A 15225-nucleotide genomic window follows, 5' to 3' on the forward strand; every position below is an offset into this window, starting at 1 on the left:
TTAGTATGATGCTGAAATATCATTTTGGGAAGGTAAAACACGAGAACACCAACAACAGATGGAGTTCCTTTCACAGGAAATAGCAAGATATGAAGCAGCAGCTCGCGTAAGTGAAGAACAAGTGAGTAATGAACTGAATATTGTTATCTTCAAATGGTGGAATTTGTGGGTTACGTATTTTAATTTGAATATTAGTCAATAGTGATTTATTCTTCTCATAAAATACGCTTGTTAGTCATGTGATAAAGATATAGGAGACTCGCCAAAATTAATAATATAATTCACTGATATAAAATTGTATCTGCTGAGATGGTACAGCAGTCTAAAGTTAACAATTTTTTCCCCTGAGAATGAACAGTTGTAGTTCCATAATAACGATCAGTGTCATCCTGCTTAGATTATCGGTTAATCATTCAAGAACCCTTCCACCAAATAGGAACATTTCTGTGGGAATGAATCATGCAGCTTTTATATTTTTCGGTAGACCTAACTTTGTGTTCGGAATGTTTTATCTTTTAGCCTCTTGAAGATTTTTCAGTTCTATCTATTTAGCAATCTCTAAGTATATAATTCCAATCGGTGAGCAAACACATAAAATTATCTTAATTTATTGTACTATGTAAATGATCTAAATAATTTTCCAGAAATAATTCTAGTTACCTGTTTTAGAAGTTTGTCATCTCATAGATGTGTGAGGTGGGGACTGTTAAACTTAACATTTTTAAATAATGGGTGACATGGTTTCCTCGATCCGCAGTATGCGCATTTCTGATGACTTTTTTCCGTCTCTTCAGTATACTTTACATATAACTAGAGCTTCTCCAAAAAACAATGCCATGCCTAATTACTGATTCAAAATAAGTGTGATATGCAATTTTCTGTGCACTGGACAATATTTGCTTTGCAAATGCAAAGCTACATAATTTGCTTGAAAGGTACTCAGTATTCTAGTTCTAAATTGTACCTTCATTTAGTTCTAGAAATTTGCCACATTCGGCTTCTGCTATGTCATTTTTAAGATTTATTTTAATTTCCTGGCATTTTGACTGTTGTGTCTTAAATTGTACCGTATGCATTATCATGTCTATAATTTGTACAATGTGGTTGGGCCAACCATGAACATACCAAACATACAATAAATGAATAAAACATCAACACACATATTTACATTGTGTACAGCGTAATAAAATTGTACATGTCTTTTGTATAACTGCTTGCTTCTGTTCCACACTGCCCAGGAAGTATGGTGACATCATTCTATTTTCATAATTGCCTCACTGCAAGTGTTCCAAGATCTGGACCGCATCTTAAAAAGTAGTGCAGTTAGATGCATTTGCATATAACAAGTGGGAGCAATGATGGGTGCATTTGCGTGCATTGAGTGGAAGCAAAGACTCCATACTATGGTGGCATTCATAGTACCCTCCATAAGAATATGGCGAGCTCTGCTGACAGCAGGGCTTGTGGTGGCACATGCTGACAGTGTGTTTAAATGACATGTCTTCTAAGGAGATGTGGTTGGCACGTGGTGTGCCATCTGCAATTGACATAGACACCATCAATACTACATTCCTCCTCCCTCCCTCCCTCTCAAGCACCCCTTCCCCAATCAAAAAAAAAAAAAAAAAGACACCGTCTTCACATGTGACGATGTTGGGAGCTCTGTGCCATGGTACAGCTGACGGAGTTGGATGTGGTGCAGTGGCAGATGATGCCAACCGACCTGTGTTCCAACATTTCACCTTGAAAACCATTGGGAACATGTGCCAAACAATTGGGGGTAGGACATACAACCAACAGCACAGGTGGGTGCAGCAGTGGCACTGCTAAGGATGCTGAAGGCTGTGAGGCTGACTGATGTCAGTAACTGATGTCGCTGTGAAAGACAACAGATTAGTAGCTGCATTAGCAGCTGCCTAGGCAGTCAGGCTACCTCTATGGCAGAGTTGGCTGCTTACTCATATGTCCAGGATCAGGCAATGGCAAAGGCTGCTCAGAGTTGTTTCCAATGTTTCTGAAAAATGATATTATATGGCAGGATAACAATAATCACAAAACAAAGTTGGTTTTCATGCCACTGATGGGTGCCTGTTTTGCTGTGAACAGTATAGTGAGCTCAAAACTTTGTCCTTCATGTTGAACTTCATTGGAAAGTTAGAATTTGAAACAAGGTGTCTAGGGTGGAATACATGCGACAAAAGTACGGTGATGGTGACATTTTAACAATTTTTCTGCTGAGGCATCATGAAAAGACAGAGTGCAAAAGGTACTAAGAAACATTAAAAAAGCATTTTCTCTCAAGTGTAAATCATGAAGTTTGGATGTTTGAGCCTTGAAAGTGTGAATAAAATGTTCAGCTTCACCATCCTATTGAGGAGAGACTGGAACTGTTCAGACATGTTGATCCTATTTTACCAGCAAAATTTGTTGAAATTACAATAAGGAAAACTGCAAACCATTGTCCGAAACAATAGTTTGTGGCAAGCCTTCTAAACAAAAGACAGAAACAAGTACCTTTGATTGTGCTAGCACTAGTCCTGAAGTTTGTTGGAATGACAAATAGGTATCTACTGGATGCATTGACAATGTACTCGTAATGTGTTCCATAAAAGACTACTAAAACCAATATGAATGTTTCACCAAGGACCATCTAATGGGGTTAATTGTAAAATTTTTGATGCGGCTCTGCTTGGTTGTCTATGCAGTGGGCAGTAATCTATTCATTCATCGTATCAAGACAGTGCGACATACAAAGCTTAGATTTAGTGATTCCCTCATGTCCTCTTTGTAAAAATTGGAAAACATTTTGCTGTAATGTTGCGGGAATCATGAATAGAGTTTGTTCATTAGAAGTATGAAGTAAAATCACACCAGTTTGAAGAGAAACTTTGTTCCATTGAGCATGATATTTTAGCACTAATGCATCTGAAATTGATTTTGGATTTCAAGGCCAACCCATCTGAATATAGTACTGCAGCAATTGTTTTATAGGGCCTTCAGTGTGATCTCAGCTTGATTACAGGTGCACTGTGCATGGGCATGCAGGAACTCAGCAGCCCACTGCAGCCTTTCAGACCAGTCCCATTCTGAGCATTTGTGCTGAGGATAGTGTGAGCTGCCGCTTCACATTAGGTGATGGCTTCTCATGGTGCAGTGGACCTGTAAGAAGCTGTCTATTTGATACGCATCTGTGTATCATACCATTGCTTGGCCACCAATGGAAAGGCTAATTCATACTCTACACTGAGCAATGAGTCCCTATGGGATTCATGTGAAGGATTGCCTTTTAGAGATGGGTGTGGCTGGTTTTAGTGTTTTACACCAAGGTCAGAGCAGATCTCCACCTTAGCTCCTACGGAAGCCCAAAATTATTTTAGACATGATGCATTTTAAGAAAGATTGCAATCCAGATTTTATGTTTCAATCTCTGTTTTTTGACATTTTAGATAGGCATCACAGTTTTAAAGTTGTGTACACTGACAGCTCCAAACAAGGGGACTCTCTTGGTTGTTCAGTAGTATTTCCCAATGTTGTCTTTAAGATTTGCCTTCCCTGTAACTATTCTCTTACTGTATTTACTACTGAACTTTTTGCGACCTTGAAGACACTGGAGCACATGAGGCATCTTTGGGGCAAACATTTTCCCATCTGCTTCAATTCTCGTAGTGCCCTACAACTGCTGCAGCAATACTCCCAGCAGAGAAAATTTCCCAGTAAATCCATGACCAACTATATGTCCTACAGTGGTGAGAGAGGCAGATCTTATTCCACTGAGTACAAGGGCATTTGGGAACTTGGGGAAATGAACAAGCAAAGCTGCCAAGGAGGCTTGCAGGGAGTGTGACGTTACACAATGTGCCATTTCTGTACAGGCTCAATTTGCTGGCGAGTTGGGGATCCGTGCAATTGTGGAAGGAGTAGTGGCTGTCAGTGATGCCAACTGTCTGGCTGTGGTGTTCCTCATGCCAGTCACTCTGGTTGGATGAAATGACACTGACATGCTTCTGGATTGGGCGCTGTCTTCTAACGCATTGCTTTTTACTTTGGCAAGAGGATCCACAGTTTGTGATGCCTGTGGCATACAAATTAAATTACTGTTCTTTACATGTTAACTGAGTGCATTTTATATCTTGATGGGAGGGCAGAATCAAATTTCAGTGGCTTTACAGGTTGGGTGGCTCATCCTTTCTATACCAGATTCTTTTCACTGGTTATTTCCTCCTTTTAAGTTTCAGACCTTACACAGTATTTCATGTTCATATTTCTGTATGCAAATACAAGTTTTGCTGCATTTTTAGTACTTTTAATTGTAGTTGGAGTTTTGTAACTCTGTGAATTAAAATTTTCGTATGGGCACTAAAGAAACTGCTGTTACATACTCACACCAACCTGTCGCCGTTGACATCATCATCATCATCATCGTTGAGCAATTGTAATGATTCATCCTATTCAGTAGGTTGTATGACACACTGACAATCTGTTTCTGATGCATCGAATTCTGGATCACTTCCCACAGGTAGGCGAGACAGTGTCTTTCCTTGCACACTTTACTCAATAGGGTAATAAAGAATTTCATATTGATAATTCAAAAGAATTAATGACCAACGTTGCAGCTTCTGTGCTGTATGAACAGGCACATCTGGATGAGAAAGAGCAGTCAGTGGCTTATGATCAGTCATGAGAAAAAAATTTCTGCCATGCGAATATTTACAATATTTTATGACACCATATATGGTGGCTAAGTCTTTCTTTTCCAGCTGACTGTAATTGACTTGTACCATGTTTAACATCTTAGACATAGATGCAATGAGACACTCAGTGTTTCCAATCTTGAGATGAAATTGTCCCTATTCCATGTGATGATGCATCAACTGCAAGCATTACCGGTTTCTGCAGACTGAAATGAATATGACATGGGCGACTGAGCAGTGCATTTTTCAACCTTCATTTTCTTTCCACAGTCCATTGAAAAGCAACATTTTTATGCCAGAGGTGATGCAAAGGAACAACATTTTGTGCTTTGTTCAGAATAAATTTAATGTAATAAGTAAGTTTTTCCTAGAACTGCTTGTAATTCCCATTCATTTTTGGGAGAGGGTAATCTCTGAATGGTCTCTAAATGCTTAGTTTCGGGACGAATGCCATAGGTGTCAGTAAGATGTCCCAAATATTCAGTTTCAGTATTGAATAATGAATATTTCTGTAGATTTCAGTTGAGTCCTGTGTCAGTTAAAACTTAATAAGATACTCCAAATTTATGAGATACTGTTCCAATGTTTGTCCGGACACAGTGATGTCATCCAAATAATTTTAATGAGACAGAACTTTTGACATCATTTCTTCAAGAAAGTGTTGAAACAATGCAGGAGCAGATGCACTTCCAAATGCTTGTATGACACAGTATTAATACAAGCCGACATGCTTATGATTACCATAATTTTTACCATTTCCTCATCCAGTGGAGGTTGAAGGTAAGCATTGGCTTAATCAGTTTCGGAAAAGAATTTTCCACCTGCTAGTTGATCTGTAAGCTCCTCAATATGTGGAAGTGGGAAAGAATCAATAAGTGTCAGAGTGTTAACTATTGCACAAAGTGTGATTTTCGCTGTTCGATTTTCTTGTGATAACTAAAAGAGGTGCTCATTAGCATGCAGAAACATGTTTCAAAACTCCGATTTGTTCCAGTTTGTGAAGTTTAGAAGCAACTCAATCACAAATAGCTTGAGGTACTGGACTCGCATGATAAACTTTCAGTAGCATAATGTGCACTTGAAAATTCTTTATCTGTCCCAATGTGCAATCAAACAAATGTCCATATTTTTCACAATTGTTGAATGCAGGCAGGGGAAACTTGAGTATTGATAGCATGTGCATTGTCTTGAATTTTCAAACCAAAAGAATCAAATGTATCCATTCCAAAAATATATTGACTAGAGAGAGAGAGTGAACTAATGTGAAGGTGCTAATGCAGTAACATTTTTATATTTTGCTTGCTGAGATTAGAGATACATTCGCCATTGTAAGCTGTGAGGTGCGGTTGTGATTTCTGTAGCTTAGGGTATCCAAATTGCTTGTATGTATTCTGATTAATTAATTGACTGAAGCACCTGTGTCTGAAATAATACAGTTTGATTCCAAATCTATGAAGAGATAACTGAATCGGTTGCATTTATTACGCTGAATGTGATGGTCAGTTCTGAGTTGAGAGCAAAATTTTGCACTGTACATGTAGCTTTGTGATTCTGGAACTTGTATCTACGGTTCCAATGAGTATTGCCAGGATGAGAGGGTAAGGGTTCAGATCTATCTGTGGGGGGAGGGGGGGGGGGGGAGCAGAGTTGGTATTCCGTGTGGCGGAAAAAGCAGTGTCTGCAATTAAGCGTTAAATAACACTTAACCAATACTTCGAAGCACATGAACTTACAAGAAATCTGGCTCGGCATCTCATGCACTGATTATGCCACTGCTTGTGATGCTTTAAAATTGATGCCTGTATCCTTTTGTCAGCAAGGTTCTGAATAATTACATTGTAAAACTTTTCATTACATTGTGAACTTTTCATCTTGAAATGAAGCTCCACAAGCACCGTTAAATTTAAAATTCTTAGTGATACCCATGAGTTCAGTGTCCATTACTTATAAGACTGATTACTCTGTCAACGGTTATGCAAAAATTTTAAATGAGCAGCAGCTACGTGGATCTGTGACTCAAATTTATCTGTTTTCCCTTACGAGTTCCTTATAAGATAGGGTTTGATATTCTACTAGAGGGAACACTTTTCGACACCATCACACAATTTGTACTCCCACCTACAAAAAGAAGAAAGGATATTATGAGTTGCGTGAGATTTTGTAGACTGTAAAGTGCTGCTCCAGTTGAATTTTCTATTCTGTCCATACTACCTCCTGTTTTGCATCAAAGGAATGGAAGGAAGGAGGAGGCAGTACCTGTCAGCTGGATTTCTGTTCTTCAGTAGTAATTGGCTGCTGGGCTTGTTGTGCTCAACAGTAATGTTTGTATTTGTTGGCTCTGAAACTGAATAAGTCCAATGAGTGATGGCTCTCGAGTGGTTGCCGTTTTCTATTAAACTTAAGTACACTTTAAGACATAGAGAGAAAAAAAACAATTGATTATTTTTCGACACTCCTGGAAGAGGTAATTGATTTTTGTTGACAGATGATGTTTAATCATGTCCCTTCGTATTCATCATAAATGTTTGTTGTGTCCGTAGTTTGTATGAAGTGGTTGGACAAATCTTGAATACTCCAAACATTTAATAAATGAATAAAGCATCAACACATTTATTTACTATATGTACAGCGTAGTAAAATTATGTGTATCTTTTGTATTACTGATTGTTTCTGTTTCACATTGTGTAGGAAATATTTCTGCATGTTCATTGAATATTAACATTTTACAGTGGTCATAGTAGTCTCACTGTGAGTCTTTCAATATCTGGGTGGTATAGCTCGGTGTGCAGGGTCTTAAAAAGATGCGTGGGTGGTTACATTCCCATGTAGTGCATAGAAGCAAAGACAGCGTACTCTGGTTGCATCTGTAGTGCCATCCATAAGAATATAGCGAGCCCTGTACATAATTGGCTCATGGTGGTGCCTGCTGGCAAACTTAAATTATGTGTGTTCTGTGGAGATGCGGGTGGCATGCCACTTGTGATTGACATAACACTGTCAATACCACATGCATCTTTGAAACAATAGCTGGAGCCACATTTCTAAACTATTGAATGTATTAATATTACAGTCAGACATTTTCTGCTTCACAGTTTTCAGTTAAAACAAATGTATATCTGCAAACAGAATTGATGTTGATGAGCAACTTATTAGCATAGAACAGAAAAAATAGGCTGGAAAATATTTAGTTGTACATTCAGTATTAGTTGATTGCCTTTTAGATTGGTTTCTCAAATAACTTCTTAAGGAGGAAAAAATCTGAACATCACAACTGTTGGGGAATTGTGATATTGAATTTTATTGGTCAGTGTTTAGTACATCAAACCATTTTCTTACTGGATTACTCTTTAAGTTCTCTAATAAAAAAGTGCTTCACAATAACTGTTGCAGTTTGAAATATTGGCAACACTATAAAATTTGTTTGAAATACAACTTCCTCCCAGCTAAATTTTGTTCAGTGATGCATTGTTAGCACAAATTGCTGCTTTGAAGTACAGCTACTTGAACAGATTCCAAATGAATTTTGTGGTAAATGAACTCTTACATTCCTTGAATATATCTCTTCTTCTTCTTTTTCTTCTTCCATGCCATATTTCTCATGTCTCTTTGGGTCATCCCTCCCAATCTTGTTACACTATTCTGATTGTATTTGCGTCATTTCATAACGCATTCCCCTTGTTTTCGAGTAATTTTGTAGGATCCTAAGCCATACATTCAGTAGTTATCTGGGCCCCCTTTTTGGTAATTTTATCTCTAGAACTGTTCTTGGTATATGGTTAAGTTCATGGTACATGGCATGTCCATACCGGTGTAGAAGATTCTTTTGGAGCTTTTCCTCCATGTTTGCTACCTTAAACGAGCCCCAGATGTGGCCATATCTGACTCGCTGTCTATTAGGGTCACTCCTCCAGACTAGAGACGGGCAAATTCATTCACTTGTTCAGCATTCCTTTTTTTATCCAATTGTGGATGCTACATGGATTTTAGATAAATTTCCAGAAAAAAATCAGGCATGCACAGAAATTCATTGATTAGCTTATGTAGACATGTTGTATACTTCAATTTCCATAGCCAAATGGATTAATCACTTGATGTGATGGACCAGTGATATACAAGCCAAGTAGAGAGAGGCTAGAGCAGTCTGAACAGTACAGATTACAGAACATGCTTACAACCCAGTGCATACAACCCTAATCATCATTCACTTTTGATGGGTGTTTGTAATAATAGAAAGTACAGTGTCTTCATTGTCACATTGTTTATAGAAAATAATATATACTTGTGTGGGCATTGCTAAAATAAAATAATTAGAAGTAAACTGTCATCTCTCAAACCAACATTAGACTACAGTTTTCTTCTACAATGAGCTGGCGAGTAAATTAACTACACATCAAAGTGTCATAGTATCTATGTGGGAAGTAAAGATTTACTGGGAAAAATCATGACTTCAGACACTGGAGTTGAAACTGTATACTAAAACAGAAGCTTTGTATTAGCATGTGGGGCAGTTACATAAATATGCTGGAAGATGGCAGAACTTCATAAGTAAAATAAATAAATAAATAAAACTTTTTCTTATTCAAGAACAACATAGCCCACGTCATTGCTTTGAATATCCTTACAGCTGGAAAAAAGACAACCAGTTTTTGATCAGCAGTCAGCTGAAAGGGTCTCCAAGGTTCATGTGTGGAATCACTCATCAATTATTTGAGAAAGAGAATTCCTGAGCGAGCACAGGCAGCCATTAACGGACAAGACTAAAACAAATATGAAATTCAACAGTTCACTAAATAACATATTAATGTATGTAAAATATAAATTTTGTGTCCAAATTTATTTGAAACGAAAAGTTAAAGTGCTGATAATTTTAGGCATATTGTGTAAATTACTGCAGAAAAAGGCATGAAAAAATTGTCCATGAGACTCGCATTGAATGGCGGTTTAGTTAAATCATTAGTGTTTGTCACAACAGCTTAAAATACCACAACTTTTCGATGAGTGTGTGTGTTTTTATTGAAGGCATTTTGGTAAAAGATCTCTTGTATTTATCTTGAAGGCATAAGAGATATGAAGGGATTAAAATTGATAAATTTTGAATTAACTGCGAAGACTCTTCTCTTAGAACCATCTCATAGATTATCTTTCCATGCTCCTAGGGGATCCATCATGCAGGGTGGATGGAAAGTGCTGTTTACATATTGAAAAAGTTTTATGTTCCCTGATAAAGTTGAATTACGACCACAAGAAGAGACTGCAGTTTGTTTTATTTCTGTTTTCCTTACCAGTATGTATCCTGTGCCACTTCCGAAGGCAAACCATTGTAATTGGGTTTCAGAATTGTTTCAAAACTTTCTGTGTGTATATTAGGTTGACAATAGTATACCTATAGTATAGCTTTACAAAAAACTGAAAAATCATTTATGGTCCCTGTCCTGCGTTATACTGTCTTAATCTCCTGAATCAAAAATGAAAACGGCCACTACACTGAATTGTGAAACAAAACCAGTGGATAAAAGTATATAAGGATTCACGGAGGAATTTACCAAATCCCAAAAATTATGACTAATGGGATTGAACAGTTTGTTTCTAATAAAGTAAGAGTATCCTTAAACAGGTTTGATTTGAGTGAAGAGTTCTTACAATGGATTCTTCACAGTTTCGTGAAAATGAAGATGATGTCAACACACTATACCTAGTTACTAAACTAAAGGTTGTAAGTTATCTGGCTGAGACAGTGAAATAATTATGTACACATGGTATTTAGTGCATGTTTTAATGTGCATTTTGGAGTGTGATAGTGGACAGATTACTGTTACTGTGCCATTGCCAATATTTTGCCCGTATGGATCCATTTTAAAGCTGAACTGTTGACATTTCTGGAACAGGCTCATTTGTATACCTCATTTACAGAGAAGTAGTTCATGTGCTCATGAAATCAGATTCCTTGTCACTAATTCCCACCTTTTTGATGCCCAACTCATATACTTAAACACATGAACAAACAGTACTTCTTATTGTTGCCACCTTTCCATGTGAAATGTGCCCTTTCTGACAGAAGTTGATTTGTTATGTGAATTCAGAACCAACCTCATCAATGCAACAACTCTTTGAGTCACTTTGTCATCTTCATACACGAGCAATTTTCTTGGCCATCTCATCCACACACAAAACTAGTGAATCTTCTCAACAATTACATAGATGAGTATCCAAAATCACACATTTCTGTTATACCTTGAAATCTATCTGTTAATACTCCCATGATGTGTACAAGTTTTAAAAGTCAAATCCTTAAATGAGGCCTACAATACTGTGTATTCTCCTCAAACCACCACAAATAGCATTTTGTTGCCACCAAATTGCATAACTTTTTGGTCAGCTTCTTTATCACTTATTTATGTATTCATTGTGTTTGCTGTTTAAAGTCAATATTTCTTAAGAGGAAATGCCTGCTAATTTTATTGACATTCCTATTCAACCTCTGAAACAATCAGAGTAACTGATAGCTTACGCATCACAAATTGTTATTGAACCTGGTTTTAAAATCTTGATTTACACATGCAAATATCAGATATTACATTCATTTACACTATGTGTCATCAACATTAGTTTATTGTTCTGTTGAATTGGAACAAACCGTAATGTACAACATACTTGAAGCATTAATAGTGATTATAAAAGATACGCTGTGTCACCAACAGTACCTCTCATAGTCATAAACTAAACTTTTCCCTGTTTCTAATGAAATAAGTTAACAGGATATTAAAATTACCTTCCTTTTGGTCTTTTCATGCCCCTAGTTAATTCAGCACCAACAGTTTTACTACTTGTTTATTCCTTACTTATGTATAATTATGCAAAACATGTATCCCATATTACATACACATATAGCAAGGTATTTCTTCCTCATGAGACTCACTTGTAGCTTAAATATTGATAGATTGTCCTCATAATTCCAGTTACGGCAGTTGGTGAATGTAGAAGAAGAGAGTGAGATTGTGCGTCAGCAAGAGAAGACTTTGAAATCTGAACTCACATTGTTACGTTCAAAACTTGCAAACTGTGAGACTGAATTGCTTCAGTGCAAAAACAAAATAAGGTAAATAACGTATGAATTGGGTTTTAAAATGTTACTTTGTACTTGCACTTGTGGTATTGAAGTAGCAGAAACCATATGCTATGTAGCTGTCTCATGCTACAGTTATAATCTGATGATTTTACGTAGGAGTAGTGAAATTGTTAAAGATAAATTCTTTATTGACCAAGAGAATGTTTTCTTGAATTCCATATGAAATAATCCCAAAAATTTTGTAAAGGGACTTGATTACTTGTCACTTCTGACACGGGTACTGCTGACCGTGATGTCATACACTCTAAAACACAGCAACAGTAACCACCAACACCAACACTTCAGGCCCTTATGTTGTTTTGTCTGACCACCTCCATGGTCTAATAGTAACTCACTGGCAACTGATGCAGAGAACCGAGGTTTGATTCCAGGTGACAACCTTAGATTTGTCTGTCAAGAAACCAAAACAAAAAACTACTTTGTGTCATAATAAATGTATTTAATTTTGTTTATTTTGGTTCATTACGTTCATCTATATTTTGCAGTTTTAAGCACTTCACAGAATGTGAGTTTAATTAGAAGCATTCCTGATACACCCTGAATTGCCACCTGTGGTTTACATGGTATATATTCTTCTATTGATCTCAGTTTGGGTTATAAACAGGCCTCGTGTGGATTGAATAGCCATTCATTTCAACTTAGTAGCCCACCCCAACCCCCACAAAAAAAAAGGTGTGTGTGTGTGTGTGTGTGTGTGTGTGTGTGTGTGTTTTTCCCTGGATAGGAATATCAAGTGTAACCATCTCTCATAAATTAAAATCTGTTAGGTTCTTGTATGGATGAGCCAGTACCATTTTAAAAAATTTCGGCTTGTTTTCAATAGTGGCACTATATTTCAGTGCAATAAATATAGTTAATAAATTATTTTAATATCATTTAAAAATAATATTTGTATGCCTATCCAGGCTGTTGCTAGAGGAATTGCAATTGGAGCAAAGATATGTGCTGCGGGAATATGAAGATAGACAGTCTCTGGAGCGATCATTGTTGGGAGAGATGGAGCGTTTGCAACGGGAGGTGGAACAAGCACGTCAGAATGCTGAGATGTCTGCTCTTTGTGCTGAGAATTTGAAGAGAGAGGTATTAACTGGTATTATGACTGCTTTTATCCGTTCTGTGTTAAATTTAGAGTTATAAATTATTTTATGAACAGTTTGGTACTATTAATTGTAAATCATAAATTCTGTTATACTGAGATTTGTAGACTTTTGATACAGGTATACAATGTGAAAAAAAATTGCCATACTTGATGGTCAGCATTCAATTCCTCATCCCAGTTCAAAACAAACGTGTGTCTTGGAAAACATAGTCCTCCCAATGGGTTTAATATAAATGCGAATTAAGAAACGAGGCTCTGGCAATGCTGTAACTGCTTGCAGCATGGCCAAGAACAGGTAGCATGAACTCTGTGCTGTGGTGGAGCTGTCCCATTAGCATGAGGCTATGCAATGGGGAATAGAAATGCAGACTCATCAGTGTTACAGTCGGTTTTACGCCAAACCTTGCAGTTAAAGCATCAAATTGTATCCATTTTACACCTCCACATTGCGGTATCTTGTGTGTTTCTTTCTATTACTGTTACCCTTATTTAAACATTAAGATGTAACATAAACTTATTGCAGATGTAAACGACCACTTTGTTTTGTCCATGACACAAATAAAGCCAATACAAAATAATAATGGATAAATGTGTGATACAGTGACGCATTAAACTTGTTTGGAAATAGGCAAGGGCCCAAAATCACTCCTCCCACAATTCCATTCTACAGGTTTATGCCAAAGTGTGCCTGAAAGTCATGTTCGTGGGTGATGTGTGGGTTGTGTTCCGATCAATAATGGCTGTTGTGGAGGTTGAAAATACCATCACAAGTGAAGCTAGATATGTCAGTCTGTATTATGTTATTCATAAAAATTTTGTTATCTTCCACTTGGTGCAAAAGTCATTCACAAAACTGTACTCATTGAATGCATTCTTCTGGCCACTGGTGTTGAGTTAACGTGTAATGATACCGATGCAATTCATCATCATGCAACACTTAAACAACCAGTCTGTGAGGTATCTGGAACTGCCTTGCTATATCATGGGTACTTTGCTGGGGTGATAGGTGAATGGTTTCAAGAATCATGTCCTCTGTGGAGTACATCTAGTCCTTGGACGACATCTGTCCATTACTTGCGGATGAAGATTACTGGTTTCCCGAAGGCATTGCTTCAGTTGATGAAAAACATTCTTATCAGGATGCCACCATTGAGGGTACTGTGCATCATATACACATGCAGCAGCAGTAGCTTGGTAATCCAATGCACACAGCACCAAAAGCATATCAATGTATTCATCATTTATGTACTCCATCAGGAAGCTGCCCTACATGTACTTCACAGGACCAGTTATGATTGTACACTACGTGGTTAGTAGACGCATGCAGTGTAGTGGATCCCACTGTCAAGTGATGGGCAATTTTTCTGTTACAAAATGATGTCCTGCTTTTAAATGATGAGAATTAGGGAATGGATGTCTAAAAAATAAAGAGGACTCTGACAAGGATTCAAACCATAGCTCCATGATGGATGTGGGCTTGGTTTCTCAGCAGTCTACTCAGTGAGCTATGACAGCTGGTACAGTAGTGCAGGGTGATACACATTTCTCTGTTCATTACGATGCACTGCACAGTGTGACAGTGTCGCCAGCTCCTCGTTTTCATACGTGTGTGTTCAGAATGCACCAAATCTAATTTTGCTAGGTAAACTTTTGTCTTGAATCTGGATGAGGAATCACATGTTGACCTCCAAGCGCTGCAGTTTTTTGTTCAGTCTGTGTTATCTGGGAAACATGTAGAAATATAAATTTCATGCCAAAATTTAAGAGTAAAGAAGGAATCTAGGGGAATTGAAACAAACCATCATTTGTTGTTGGTAAAATATTTTGAAAAGTGAAAGAAACAGGAAATGCAAATTTAGTTGAAGCAAATGGCCAGAGAATATGGTCTGAAGAAAAAACAGGGTAAGCAGATCAAGATACACTTAAAGTGTATAAGATGAGCAAACAGATTGGGAGTTCGTGATAAGAGGAGTGCAGTTTTACACAATACCACAGTTGGAATTCAATGACAAGAGCTGCAGTGGTGCTGGTATTCAACAGGAACTATTTTGTTTCCCATGAGATCATCCAAATTTATGTTTTCCTCACCACAGATGAGTGATCACCGGGTTGGCTTGAATAGTCTATGGCCATTTGCCTACTCAATTTTTGTCTGACTGATCCAGTGTTCCATCTAATGTCCACACCAGCAGTGGGTGTTAAACTCAAACTAAATAAATGACTTTTTTAAGTTATAAAGTTATATTTTTGAGAATTTTGACCATGATATAACATAAATTGGAAGTAACGATCTGAATAATCCTATAAAG

At 37.3% G+C, this 15225-nt stretch overlaps 1 protein-coding gene across 2 annotated transcripts in view; it reads left to right on the forward strand.

The window, feature by feature from the left end:
* LOC126248561 (ras association domain-containing protein 8) overlaps positions 1-15225 on the forward strand; it is a 91371-nt gene that overhangs the window by 48016 nt on the left and 28130 nt on the right. The window contains exons 5-7 of one of the 2 annotated variants that reach the window (XM_049949652.1): positions 5-106; positions 11648-11787; positions 12723-12897. In XM_049949652.1, coding sequence (XP_049805609.1) covers positions 5-106; positions 11648-11787; positions 12723-12897 — 417 coding nt within the window. Of the gene's footprint in view, positions 1-4; positions 122-11647; positions 11788-12722; positions 12898-15225 lie in introns of both variants that reach the window. The other variant, XM_049949651.1, reaches the window with a different exon arrangement.

Source organism: Schistocerca nitens, chromosome 3, assembly GCF_023898315.1.
Source record: "Schistocerca nitens isolate TAMUIC-IGC-003100 chromosome 3, iqSchNite1.1, whole genome shotgun sequence".
Taxonomy (NCBI): Eukaryota; Metazoa; Arthropoda; class Insecta; order Orthoptera; family Acrididae; genus Schistocerca; species Schistocerca nitens.